Raw genomic sequence first — 14,611 nt, forward strand, 5'->3', positions numbered from 1 at the left:
AGGGGAGACTTGGGAGAGAGACTAGGGGAGACTTGGGAGAGAGACTAGGGGAGACTTGGGAGAGAGACTAGGGGAGACTTGGGAGAGAGACTAGGGGAGACTTGGGAGAGAGACTAGGGGAGACTTGGGAGAGAGACTGGGGGAGACTTTGGAGAGAGACTGGGGGAGACTTGGGAGAGAGACTGGGGGAGACTTGGGAGAGAGACTGGGGGAGACTTGGGAGAGAGACTAGGGGAGACTTGGGAGAGAGACTGGGGGAGACTTGGGAGAGAGACTGGGGGAGACTTGGGAGAGAGACTGGGGGAGACTTGGGAGAGAGACTTGGGAGAGAGACTGGGGGAGATTTGGGAGAGAGACTGGGGGAGACTTGGGAGAGAGACTGGGGGAGACTTGGGAGAGAGACTAGGGGAGACTTGGGAGAGAGACTGGGGGAGACTCGGGAGAGAGACTGGGGGAGACTTGGGAGAGAGACTGGGGGAGACTTGGGAGAAAGACTGGGTTAGATAGACAGGTGGGAAGTAGCCTAACTGCCAGTCTGTTTGTGTTATCATGCCCAGCTCCCTGTGTCTCATTGACATTTTGGCTTGAACAGCAATGGAGTTGGGAAGAGCACAAACATATCTGGGACCAGGCTAGATGGGAAGGTTAATCTGATACAAATAGGATACAAATGACATTTGTGAGATATGAAGGAGACAGTATGATAAGTAGGAAACTGGAAGGACATAGGGGAGAGGGGGAGACATCCGACTGGAGGGATAGAGGGGAGGGGGGAGACATCCGACTGGAGGGATAGAGGGGAGGGGGGGAGACATCTGACTGGAAGGATAGAGGGGAGAGGGGGAGACATCCGACTAGAGGGATAGAGGGGAGGGGGGGAGACATCCGACTGGAGGGATAGAGGGGAGGGGGGGAGACATCTGACTGGAAGGATAGAGGGGAGAGGGGGAGACATCTGACTGGAAGGATAGAGGGGAGGGGGGGAGACATCTGACTGGAAGGATAGAGGGGAGGGGGGGAGACATCTGACTGGAAGGATAGAGGGGAGGGGGGAGACATCCGACTGGAGGGATAGAGGGGAGGGGGGGAGACATCTGACTGGAGGGATAGAGGGGAGAGAGGGAGACATCTGACTGGAGGGATAGAGGGGAGAGGGGGGGAGACATCTGACTGGAAGGATAGAGGGGAGGGGGGAGACATCTGACTGGAAGGATAGAGGGGAGGGGGGGAGACATCTGACTGGAAGGATAGAGGGGAGGGGGGAGACATCTGACTGGAAGGATAGAGGGGAGGGGGAGACATCTGACTGGAAGGATAGAGGGGAGGGGGGGAGAGAACTGACTGGAGGGATAGAGGGGAGGGGGGGAGAACTGACTGGAGGATAGAGGGGAGGGGGGGAGAGAACTGACTGGAGGGATAGAGGGGAGGGGGGGAGAACTGACTGGAGGATAGAAGGGAGGGGGGGAGAGAACTGACTGGAGGGATAGAGGGGAGGGGGGGAGACATCTGTCTGGAAGGATAGAGGGGAGGGGGGGAGACATCTGACTGGAGGGATAGAGGGGAGAGGGGGAGACATCTGACTGGAGGGATAGAGGGGAGGGGGGAGACATCTGACTGGAAGGATAGAGGGGAGGGGGAGAACTGACTGGAGGATAGAGGGGAGGGGGGAGACAACTGACTGGAGGGATAGAGGGGAGAGGGGGAGAACTGACTGGAGGATAGAGGGGAGGGGGGGAGACATCTGTCTGGAAGGATAGAGGGGAGGGGGGAGACATCTGACTGGAAGGATAGAGGGGAGGGGGGGAGACAACTGACTGGAGGGATAGAGGGGAGGGGGGAGACATCTGTCTGGAAGGATAGAGGGGAGGGGGGAGACATCTGTCTGGAAGGATAGAGGGGAGGGGGGGAGACATCTGTCTGGAAGGATAGAGGGGAGAGAGGGAGACATCTGTCTGGAAGGATAGAGGGGAGGGGGGGAGACATCTGTCTGGAAGGATAGAGGGGAGAGGGGGAGACATTGGGGAAGACTGGGGTTGTGATAGTTGTATCAGTAAGGTCACTGGAAGACAGTATGATAGGTGGGACACTGCTGACTCTTCATGTACTTGATGGCGAACTTCAACTCCGTACTCTTCTTCTCCCATTTGTGGATGGACATGAGCAGCAGCTGCTGGTCCACTTTCCGACCCATGATCAGGAAGTTACTGCCAAGGTTGTCCAGCTGAGCACAGGGGCAGTTGGCTCCATTCTTTATGTACAGCGTCAGCTTCTTCAAGTCCTTTTTACGCAGGACACCCATCTTGAGCACCTTCTTCTTCTTCTGAGCGGCGATGAGTTTACGGTCACCATTCTCTTTCTTCACTTCTTTGATCTTCATCTTGATAGCTAGGGGAGAAGGGAGAGAGAGAGGAATGAGAGAGTGAGAAAGGAGAGAAGAGGAGAGAGTGGGAGGAGAAAGTGATTAAGAGAGAGAGAGATGGAGAGACAGATTTAGATCAAAATGTGGATCAGTGACTTGCATTTTTATTTCAAATAAACCTCCTGATGGTAGTTTTGCCTTTAAGATGGAATCTATGGCAGAGTAAACAAACACAGATTAAATCCATGCCCTAAACAACAACACTCAGCAAGCCATCCCTTTAACAAAGGGAATCAGCCCAACGTTGGACTAAATCATGCAAAAACTATATGAAAGCTACTCATGTGTTTTGTGTTGGGACCTGGACATTGCCTTGACGGCACACACACACATACACACACACACACACACACACACGTACACACACACACACACACGTACACATACACGCACACATACATTTAATTTTTTTACATTTTTATTTCACCTTTATTTAACCAGGTAGGCTAGTTGAGAACAAGTTCTCATTTACAACTGCGACCTGGCCAAGATAAAGCAAAGCAGAACGACAAAAACAACAACACAGAGTTACACATGGGATAAACAAACGTACAGTCAATAACACAATAGAAAAATCTGTATACAGTGTGTCCAAATGGAGTAAGAAGGTAAGGCAATAAATAGGTCATAGTGGCGAAGTATTTACAATTGAGCAATTAACACTGGAGTGATAGATGTGCAGATGAGGATGTGCAAGTACAAATACTGGTGTGCAAAAGAGCAAAAAATCAAAACAAATATGGGGATGAGGTAGGTAGTTGGCTGGATGGGCTATTAACAGATGGGCTGTGTACAGCTGCAATGATCGGTAAGCTGCTCTGACAGCTGATGCTTGAAGTTAGTGAGGGAGATATAAGTCTCCAACTTCAGTGATTTTTGCAATTCGTTCCAGTCATTGGCAGCAGAGAACTGGAAGGAAAGGTGGCCAAAGGAAGAATTGGCTTTGGGGATGACCAGTGAAATATACCTGCTGGAGCGCGTGCTACGGATGGGTGTTGCTATGGCGACCAGTGAGCTGACATAAGGCGGAGCTTTACCTAGCAACGACTTATAGATGACCTGGAGCGAGTGGGTTTGGCGACGAATATGCAGCGAGGACCAGCCAACGAGAGCATACAGGTCGCAGTGGTGGGTAGTATATGGGGCTTTGGTGACAAAACGGATAGCACTGTGATAGGCTGCATCCAATTTGCTTAGAGTGTTGGAGGCTATTTTGTAAATGACATCGCCGAAGTCAAGGATCGGTAGGATAGTCAGTTTTATGAGGGTATGTTTGGCAGCATGAGTGAAGGAGGCTTTGTTGCGAAAAAGGAAGCCGATTCTAGATTTGATTTTGGATTGGAGATATGAGTCTGGAAGGAAGGTTTACAGTCTAACCAGACACCTAGGTATTTATAGTTATCCACATATTCTAAGTCAAACCCGTCCAGAGTAGTGATGCTAGTCAGGCAGGCAGGTGCGGGCAGCGAATGGTTGAAGAGCATTTAAGAGCAGTTGGAGGCCACGGAAGGAGTCCTGTAAGGCATTGAAGCTTGTTTGGAGGTTTGTTAAGGCAGTGTCCAGAGAAGGGCCAGATGTATACAGAATGGTGTCGTCTGCGATACATACAGAGAAAAGAGTCGGCCCGAGAATTGAACCCTGTGGCACCCCCATAGAGACTGCCACACACACATACACACATGCTCTCACACACACACACACACACACACACACACACACACACACACACACACACACACACACACACACACACGAACACATGCACGCACACACGCACGCACGCACGCACACACAAGCACACACACACGCACACACACTCACACACACACATTGATCAAAGCTAAAAGGACTCAGCTGTAGGTCAAATGATTTGCCCTTGCCCTGTGTGCCCACGCAGAGACGTAAGTAATGTTCTGGGAGTGAATGGAAATTAAAGGAGAGAGAAAGAGGAGGGCACACATACACACATACGTACACACGCATGCACACACACGGACACACGCACACATACACACATAAACACACATACACACACACGCACACACACAAGGACACACGCACACATACACACACACACACACGCACACATGGACACACGCAAACATACACACACACACACACACACACACACTGACACACGCACACATACACACACACACGCACACACACACGGACACACGCACACATACACACACACACGCGCACACACGGACACACGCAAACATACACACACACACACACACACACACTGACACACGCACACATACACAAACACGGGTAGACCCCGCCCCAAGCACAGGGGTACTTTACACCTCTCCAGAGGGTCATCATTTACCCCTACACAACTAATCACTATTACCTTGGGACTGCCACAAGACTACATCCTCTGTGTCTGTGTTTGTGTGTGTCTGTGTTTGTTTCAGAGAGGAATTCTCCATGTAAGCAGACCCTGACCGACCAAATGAATCATGTTGAGGATGAAGGACCAACGTTGGTATCAAACGTCGTTATGTTCCCAACCACCTGGATTATTGACATGTTACTTCTGGCCTCCTTTCCTCCTGTTTTCTAATGTTTCTTACACACAGACACACACAAGGTCTTAATATGTTCAGGGGGGTATTTGTGTGGTGTGTGTCTGGGTCCCACCAGCCAGGATTTGACCTGAGACATTGTACAAAATAACGCAAGTAACAGAAAAGAAAATTGGAATTGAAAGTTGTCTGACGTTTTCAGAAAGGAAACAGCAGTTTGGATGACTAGGTGGACCTAGTACATACACACGAACACACACACAGAAACAGCCCTTCCTGGGGTGAGAGCATGTCAGCCTCACTAACATGCAGGTGTTTGGTATACAGATTTACACCCAGCAGGTTTACAGCCAGGCCTCTGCAAACAAGTCTCAGGCAAGGATAAGGATATTCATCTCATAGATGTTCAGATGATATATTCAAGCCAAGTAATTTATAAATAGGTACAAATGAATTGAAATGTTGAGGCGTTACCAGAAGTTGACACCAAGTGTGAAAATCTTGTATAATAATGCTCTCATTTCTGCTGAATATTTGCGTCATTCTTGGCTCAATCAAACAAGTCTCTAAAATCTTTACCTCTGTAATCATCTCTGGATTTCACTCAACTAACTACTCAGCTAAAAGAGTTCATGGTTTGAAGTGAATGATGCTCTCCTATGCTTGCCGGTGTTTGTGTGTGCTTTGATTGGCTATCTGCCTTCATACGCAATCAAATTGCATTCTGAGAGAGTTCTTGTGTCATGTTATCTCATGCTGTTTTCCACAACTATTCTCTTTAATTCTCCCTGGACTATACAGCTGACTATTATTCTATCTCCCAATTAAACAGATGGATAACTATCTAGATTACTATTGTCTTACCTCATGTTAGATGACAAGGGTGTGTGTGTGTGTGTGTGTGTGTGTGTGTGTGTGTGTGTGTGTGTGTGTGTGTGTGTGTGTGTGTGTGTGTGTGTGTGACCTCATGCTATATGACAAAGAACTGTGTGGCTGGCTGTTAGTCAGTGTTGGCTGCTACTCTGAGTGTGAAAGAGAATAAAGACACTGGATGTGTCCCAAATGGCTATTTATGGCTATTAACAATATGATACACTCGTTTTGACCAGGACCCATAAGGCTCTTGTCAAACGTAATGCACTATGTAGGGAATAGGGTTCCATTTGGGTCACCTGACTTGTATTGTATTGCTCTTGGATTTGAATAATGGCAGTTCCACCATTCTTCAACCAGAAGTACCTTCTCAGTAGTGTAAGTTATGGCTAGTATCATGTTAACTTAATGTAAGTTCTGGCTGGTATCATGTTAACTTAATGTAAGTTATGGCTGGTATGATGTTAACTTAATGTAAGTTATGGCTGGTATCATGTTAACTTAATGTAAGTTATGGCTGGTATGATGTTAACTTAATGTAAGTTATGGCTGGTATCATGTTAACTTAATGTAAGTTCTGGCTGGTATCATGTTAACTTAATGTAAGTTATGGCAGGTATCATGTTAACTTAATGTAAGTTCTGGCTGGTATCATGTTAACTTAATGTAAGTTATGGCTGGTATCATGTTAACTTAATGTAAGTTATGGCTGGTATCATGTTAACTTAATGTAAGTTCTGGCTGGTATCATGTTAACTTAATGTAAGTTATGGCTGGTATGATGTTAACTTAATGTAAGTTATGGCTGGTATCATGTTAACTTAATGTAATGGCTGGTATGATGTTAACTTAATGTAAGTTATGGCTGGTATCATGTTAACTTAATGTAAGTTATGGCTGGTATCATGTTAACTTAATGTAAGTTATGGCTGGTATCATGTTAACTTAATGTAAGTTATGGCTGGTATCATGTTAACTTAATGTAATGGCTGGTATCATGTTAACTTAATGTAAGTTATGGCTGGTATCATGTTAACTTAATGTAAGTTATGGCTGGTATCATGTTAACTTAATGTAAGTTATGGCTGGTATCATGTTAACTTAATGTAAGTTATGGCTGGTATCATGTTAACTTAATGTAAGTTATGGCTGGTATGATGTTAACTTAATGTAAGTTATGGCTGGTATCATGTTAACTTAATGTAAGTTATGGCTGGTATCATGTTAACTTAATGTAAGTTATGGCTGGTATCATGTTAACTTAATGTAATGGCTGGTATGATGTTAACTTAATGTAAGTTATGGCTGGTATGATGTTAACTTAATGTAAGTTATGGCTGGTATCATGTTAACTTAATGTAAGTTATGGCTGGTATGATGTTAACTTAATGTAAGTTATGGCTGGTATGATGTTAACTTAATGTAAGTTATGGCTGGTATCATGTTAACTTAATGTAAGTTATGGCTGGTATCATGTTAACTTAATGTAAGTTATGGCTGGTATGATGTTAACTTAATGTAAGTTATGGCTGGTATTATGTTAACTTAATGTAAGTTATGGCTGGTATCATGTTAACTTAATGTAAGTTATGGCTGGTATCATGTTAACTTAATGTATGTTATGGCTGGTATCATGTTAACTTAATGTAAGTTATGGCTGGTATCATGTTAACTTAATGTAAGTTATGGCTGGTATCATGTTAACTTAATGTAAGTTATGGCTGGTATCATGTTAACTTAATGTAAGTTCTGGCTGGTATCATGTTAACTTAATGTAAGTTATGGCTGGTATCATGTTAACTTAATGTAAGTTATGGCTGGTATCATGTTAACTTAATGTAAGTTATGGCTGGTATCATGTTAACTTAATGTAAGTTATGGCTGGTATCATGTTAACTTAATGTAAGGTTATGGCTGGTATCATGTTAACTTAATGTAAGTTATGGCTGGTATCATGTTAACTTAATGTAAGTTATGGCTGGTATCATGTTAACTTATGTAGTTATGGCTGGTATCATGTTAACTTAATGTAAGTTATGGCTGGTATCATGTTAACTTATGTAAGTTCTGGCTGGTATCATGTTAATTTAATGTAAGTTATGGCTGGTATCATGTTAACTTAATGTAAGTTCTGGCTGGTATCATGTTAACTTAATGTAAGTTATGGCTGGTATCATGTTAACTTAATGTAAGTTCTGGCTGGTATCATGTTAACTTAATGTTAAGTTATGCTGGTATCATGTTAACTTAATGTAAGTTCTGGCTGGTATCATGTTAACTTAATGTAAGTTATGGCTGGTATCATGGTTAACTTAATGTAGTTCTGGCTGGTATCTGTTAACTTAATGTAGTTATGGCTGTATCATGTTACATTAATGTAAGTTCTGGCTGGTATCATGTTAATTTAATGTAAGTTATGGCTGGTATCATGTTAACTTAATGTAAGTTCGGGCTGGTATCATGTTAACTTAATGTAAGTTTATGGCTGGTTATCATGTTACTTAATGTAAGTTCTGGCTGGTATCATGTTAACTTAATGTAAGTTATGGCTGGTATCATGTTAACTTAATGTAAGTTATGGCTGTATGATGTTAACTTAATGTAAGTTATGGCTGGTATCATGTTAACTTAATGTAAGTTATGGCTGGTATCGATGTTAAACTTAATGTAAGTTATGGCTGGTATCATGTTAACTTAATTGTAAGTTAGGGCTGGTATCATGGTTAACTTAATGTAAGTTTATGGCTGGTATCATGTAACTTAATGTAAGTTATGGCTGGTATCATGTTAACTTAATGTAAGTTATGGCTGGTATCATGTTACTTAATGTAAGTTCTGGCTGGTATCATGTTACTAATGTAAGTTATGGCTGGTATCATGTTAACTTAAGTAAGTTATGGCTGGTATGATGTTAACTTAATGTAAGTTATGGCTGGTATCATGTTAACTTAATGGTAAGTTATGGCTGGTATTCATGTTAACTTAATGTAAGTTATGGCTGGTATCATGTTAACTTAATGTAAGTTATGGATGGATCATGTTAATTAATGTTACGCGTTAAGTTAATGTAAGTTATGGCTGGTATATGTTACTTAATGTAAGTTATGGCTGGTATCATGTTAACATATGTAAGTTATGGCTGGTATCATGTTAACTTAATGTAAGTTATGGCTGGTATCATGTTAACTTAATGTAAGTTATGGCTGGTATCATGTTAACTTAATGTAAGTTATGGCTGGTATCATGTTAACTTAATGTAAGTTATGGCTGGTATCATGTTAACTTAATGTAAGTTATGGCTGGTATCATGTTAACTTAATGTAAGTTATGGCTGGTATCATGTTAACTTAATGTAAGTTATGGCTGGTATCATGTTAACTTAATGTAAGTTATGGCTGGTATCATGTTAACTTAATGTAAGTTCTGGCTGGTATCATGTTAACTTAATGTAGTTATGGCTGGTATCATGTTAACTTAATGTAAGTTATGGCTGGTATCATGTTAACTTAATGTAAGTTTATGGCTTAATGTAAGTTATGGCTGGTATGATGTTAACTTAATGTAAGTTTATGGCTGGTATCATGTTAACTTTAATGTAAGGTTATGGATGTATATGTTAACTTATGTAAGTTTATGGCTGGTATCATGTTAACTTAATGTAAGTTCTGGCTGGATCATGTTAACTTAATGTAAGTTATGGCTGGTATCATGTTAACTTAATGTAAGTTATGCTGGTATGATGTTAACTTAATGTAAGTTATGGCTGGTATCATGTTAACTTAATGTAAGTTCTTGGCTGGTATCATGTTAACTTAATGTATGTTATGGCTGGTATCATGTTAACTTAATGTAAGTTATGGCTGGTATCATGTAACTTAATGTAAGTATGGCTGGTATCATGTTAACTTCATGTAAGTTATGGCTGGTATCATGTTAACTTAATGTAAGTTATGGCTGGTATCATGTTAACTAATGTAAGGTATGGCTGGATGATGTTAACTTAATGTAAGTTCTGGCTGGTATCATGTTAACTTAATGTAAGTTATGGCTGGTATCATGTTAACTTAATGTAAGTTATGGCTGGTATCATGTTAACTTAATGTAATGGCTGGTATGATGTTAACTTAATGTAAGTTATGGCTGGTATCATGTTAACTTAATGTAAGTTCTGGCTGGTATCATGTTAACTTAATGTAAGTTATGGCTGGTATCATGTTAACTTAATGTAAGTTATGGCTGGTATCATGTTAACTTAATGTAAGTTCTGGCTGGTATCATGTTAACTTAATGTAAGTTATGGCTGGTATCATGTTAACTTAATGTAAGTTATGGCTGGTATCATGTTAACTTAATGTAAGTTATGGCTGGTATCATGTTAACTTAATGTAAGTTATGGCTGGTATCATGTTAACTTAATGTAAGTATGGCTGTATCATGTTAACTTAATGTAGTTATGGCTGGTATCATGTTAACTTAATGTAAGTTATGGCTGGTATCATGTTAACTTAATGTAAGTTATGGCTGTATCATGTTAACTTAATGTAAGTTATGGCTGGTAGTATGTTAACTTAATGTAAGTATGGCTGGTATCATGTTAACTTAATGTAAGTTATGGCTGGTATCATGTTAACTTAATGTAAGTTATGGCTGGTATCATGTTAACTTAATGTAAGTTATGGCTGGTATCATGTTAACTTAATGTAAGTTATGGCTGGTATGATGTTAACTTAATGTAAGTTCTGGCTGGTATCATGTTAACTTAATGTAAGTTATGGCTGGTATCATGTTAACTTAATGTAAGTTCTGGCTGGTATCATGTTAACTTAATGTAAGTTATGGCTGGTATCATGTTAACTTAATGTAAGTTCTGGCTGGTATCATGTTAACTTAATGTAAGTTATGGCTGGTATCATGTTAACTTAATGTAAGTTATGGCTGGTATCATGTTAACTTAATGTAAGTTATGGCTGGTATCATGTTAACTTAATGTAAGTTATGGCTGGTATCATGTTAACTTAATGTAAGTTATGGCTGGTATCATGTTAACTTAATGTAAGTTATGGCTGGTATCATGTTAACTTAATGTAAGTTATGGCTGGTATCATGTTAACTTAATGTAAGTTATGGCTGCTGGTATGATGTTAACTTAATGTAAGTATGGCTGGTAGCATGTTAACTTAATGTAAGTTATGGCTGGTATGATGTTAACTTAATGTAAGTTATGGCTGGTATCATGTTAACTAATGTAAGTTATGGCTGCTGGTATCATGTTAACTTAATGTAAGTTATGGCTGGTATGATGTTAACTTAATGTAAGTTATGGCTGGTATCATGTTAACTTAATGTAAGTTATGGCTGGTATCATGTTAACTTAATGTAAGTTATGGCTGGTATCATGTTAACTTAATGTAAGTAGTGGCTGGTATGATGTTAACTTATGTAGTTATGGCTGGTATGATGTTAACTTAATGTAAGTTATGGCTGGTATTAGTTAACTTAATGTAAGTTATGGCTGGTATCATGTTAACTTAATGTAAGTTATGCTGGTATCATGTTAACTTAATGTAGTTATGGCTGGTATCATGTTACCTTAATGTAAGTTATGGCTGGTATGCGGTTAACTAATGTAGTATGCTGGTATCATGTTACTTAATGTAAGTTAATGGCTGGTATCATGTTAACTTAATGTAAGTTATGGCTGGTATCATGTTAACTAATGTAGTTATGGACTGGTATCATGTTACTTAATGTAAGTTATGGCTGGTATCATGTTAACTTAATGTAAGTTATGGCTGGTATATGTTAACTTAATGTAAGTTCTGGCTGGTATGATGTTAACTTAATGTAAGTTATGGCTGTATCATGTTACTTAATGTAAGTTATGGCTGGTATCATGTTAACTTAATGTAAGTTTGGCTGGTATCAATGTTACTTAATGTAAGTTATGGCTGGTATGATGTTAACTTAATGTAAGTTATGGCTGGTATCAGTTAACTTAATGTAAGTTATGGCTGGTATCATGTTAACTTAATGTAAGTTATGGCTGGTATCATGTTAACTAATGTAAGTTCTGGCTGGTATCATGTTAACTTAATGTAAGTTATGGCTGGTATCATGTTAACTTAATGTAAGTTATGGCTGGTATGATGTTAACTTAATGTAAGTTATGGCTGGTATCATGTTAACTTAATGTAAGTTCTGGCTGGTATCATGTTAACTTAATGTATGTTATGGCTGGTATCATGTTAACTTAATGTAAGTTATGGCTGGTATCATGTTAACTTCATGTAAGTTATGGCTGGTATCATGTTAACTTAATGTAAGTTATGGCTGGTATCATGTTAACTTAATGTAATGGCTGGTATGATGTTAACTTAATGTAAGTTCTGGCTGGTATCATGTTAACTTAATGTAAGTTCTGGCTGGTATCATGTTAACTTAATGTAAGTTATGGCTGGTATCATGTTAACTTAATGTAAGTTATGGCTGGTATCATGTTAACTTAATGTAAGTTATGGCTGGTATCATGTTAACTTAATGTAAGTTATGGGGTATCATGTTAACTTAATTAAGTTCTGGCTGGTATCATGTTAACTTAATGTAAGTTATGGCTGGTATCATGTTAACTTAATGTAAGTTATGGCTGGTATCATGTTAACTTAATGTAAGTTATGGCTGGTATCATGTTAACTTAATGTAAGTTATGGCTGGTATTATGTTAACTTAATGTAAGTTATGGCTGGTATCATGTTAACTTAATGTAAGTTATGGCTGGTATCATGTTAACTTAATGTAAGTTATGGCTGGTATCGATGTATAACTTAATGTAAGTGTGTAATGTGGCTGGGTATCATGTTAACTTAATGTAAGTTATGGCTGGTATCATGTTTAACTTAATGTAAGTTCTGGCTGGTATCATGTTAACTTAATGTAAGTTATGGCTGGTATCATGTAACTTAATGTAAGTTATGGCTGGTATCATGTTAACTTAATGTAAGTTCTGGCTGGTATCATGTTAACTTAATGTAAGTTATGGCTGGTATCATGTTAACTTAATGTAAGTTCTGGCTGGTATCATGTTAACTTAATGTAAGTTATGGCTGGTATCATGTTAACTTAATGTAAGTTATGGCTGGTATCATGTTAACTTAATGTAAGTTCTGGCTGGTATCATGTTAACTTAATGTAAGTTATGGCTGGTATCATGTTAACTTAATGTAAGTTATGGCTGGTATCATGTTAACTTAATGTAAGTTATGGCTGGTATCATGTTAACTTAATGTAAGTTATGGCTGGTATCAATGTTAACTTAATGTAAGTTATGCTGGATCATGTTAACTTAATGTAAGTTATGGCTGGTATCATGTTAACTTAATGTAAGTTATGGCTCGGTATATGTTACTTAATGTAAGTGTATGGCTGCTGGTATGATGTTAACTTAATGTAAGTTATGGCTGGTATCATGTTAACTTAATGTAAGTTATGGCTGGTATCATGTTAACTTATGTATGTTATGGCTGGTATCATGTTTAACTTAATGTAAGTTTATGGCTGGTAATGGTTAACTAAGGTAAGTTTAATGGCTGGTATCATGTGTAACTTAATGTAAGTTATGGCTGGTATCATGTAACTTAATGTAAGTTAGGGCTGGTATCATGTTAACTTAATGTAAGTTATGGCTGGTATGCATGTTAACTTAATGTAAGTTATGGCTGGGAAGTTATGGCTGGTAATGAATGTTAACGTTAATGTAAGTTATGGCTGTATCATGTTAACTTAATGTAAGTTATGGCTGGTATCATGTTAACTTAATGTAAGTTATGGCTGGTATCATGTTAACTTAATGTAAGTATGGCTGGTAATCATGTTACTTAATGTAAGTTCTGGACTGGTATTATTGTTAACTTAATGTAAGTTCTGGCTGGTATGATGTTAACTTAATGTAGTTCTGGCTGGTATCATGTTAACTTAATGTAAGTTCTGGCTGGTATCATGTTAACTTAATGTAAGTTCTGGCTGGTATCATGTTAACTTAATGTAAGTTCTGGCTGGTATCATGTTAACTTAATGTAAGTTCTGGCTGGTATCATGTTAACTTAATGTAAGTTCTGGCTGGTATCATGTTAACCTTAAATGTAAGTTATGGCTGGTATGATGTGAGACTTAATGTAAGTTCTGGCTGGTATCATGTTAAACTTAATGTAAGTTATGGCTGGTATCATGTTAACTTAAATGTAAGTTATGGCTGGTATGATGTTACCTTAATGTCAAGTTATGGCTGGTATCATGTTAACTAATGTAAGTTCGGGCTGGTATCATGTTAACTGAATGTAAGTTTATGGGCTTGGATATCATGTAACTTAATGTAAGGTTATGGCTGGATCATGTGTAACTTAATGTAAGTTATGGCTGGTATCATGTTAACTTAATGTAAGTTATGGCTGGTATCATGTTAACTTAATGTAAGTTATGGCTGGTATCATGTTAACTTAATGTAAGTTATGGCTGGTATCATGTTAACTTAATGTAAGTTATGGCTGGTATGATGTTAACTTAATGTAAGTTATGGCTGGTATTATGTTAACTTAATGTAAGTTATGGCTGGTATCATGTTAACTTAATGTAAGTTATGGCTGGTATGATATTAACTTAATGTAAGTTATGGCTGGTATCATGTTAACATAATGTAAGTTATGGCTGGTATCATGTTAACTTAATGTAAGTTCTGGCTGGTATCATGTTAACTTAATGTAAGTTATGGCTGGTATCATGTTAACTTAATGTA

The 14,611-nt window shown here is 39.2% G+C and overlaps 1 protein-coding gene across 1 annotated transcript in view; it reads right to left on the reverse strand.

Moving 5' to 3' along the window:
- Positions 1-1,938: 1,938 nt before the first annotated feature.
- LOC115193535 (secreted frizzled-related protein 5-like) overlaps positions 1,939-14,611 on the reverse strand; it is a 46,485-nt gene continuing 33,812 nt past the window's right edge. The window contains exon 3 of the mRNA XM_029752250.1: positions 1,939-2,385. Coding sequence (XP_029608110.1) covers positions 2,057-2,385 — 329 coding nt within the window. The 3' untranslated portion in view covers positions 1,939-2,056. The remainder of the gene's footprint in view (positions 2,386-14,611) is intronic.

The sequence above is a fragment of the Salmo trutta genome, chromosome 5 (assembly GCF_901001165.1).
Source record: "Salmo trutta chromosome 5, fSalTru1.1, whole genome shotgun sequence".
Lineage (NCBI taxonomy): Eukaryota > Metazoa > Chordata > Actinopteri > Salmoniformes > Salmonidae > Salmo > Salmo trutta.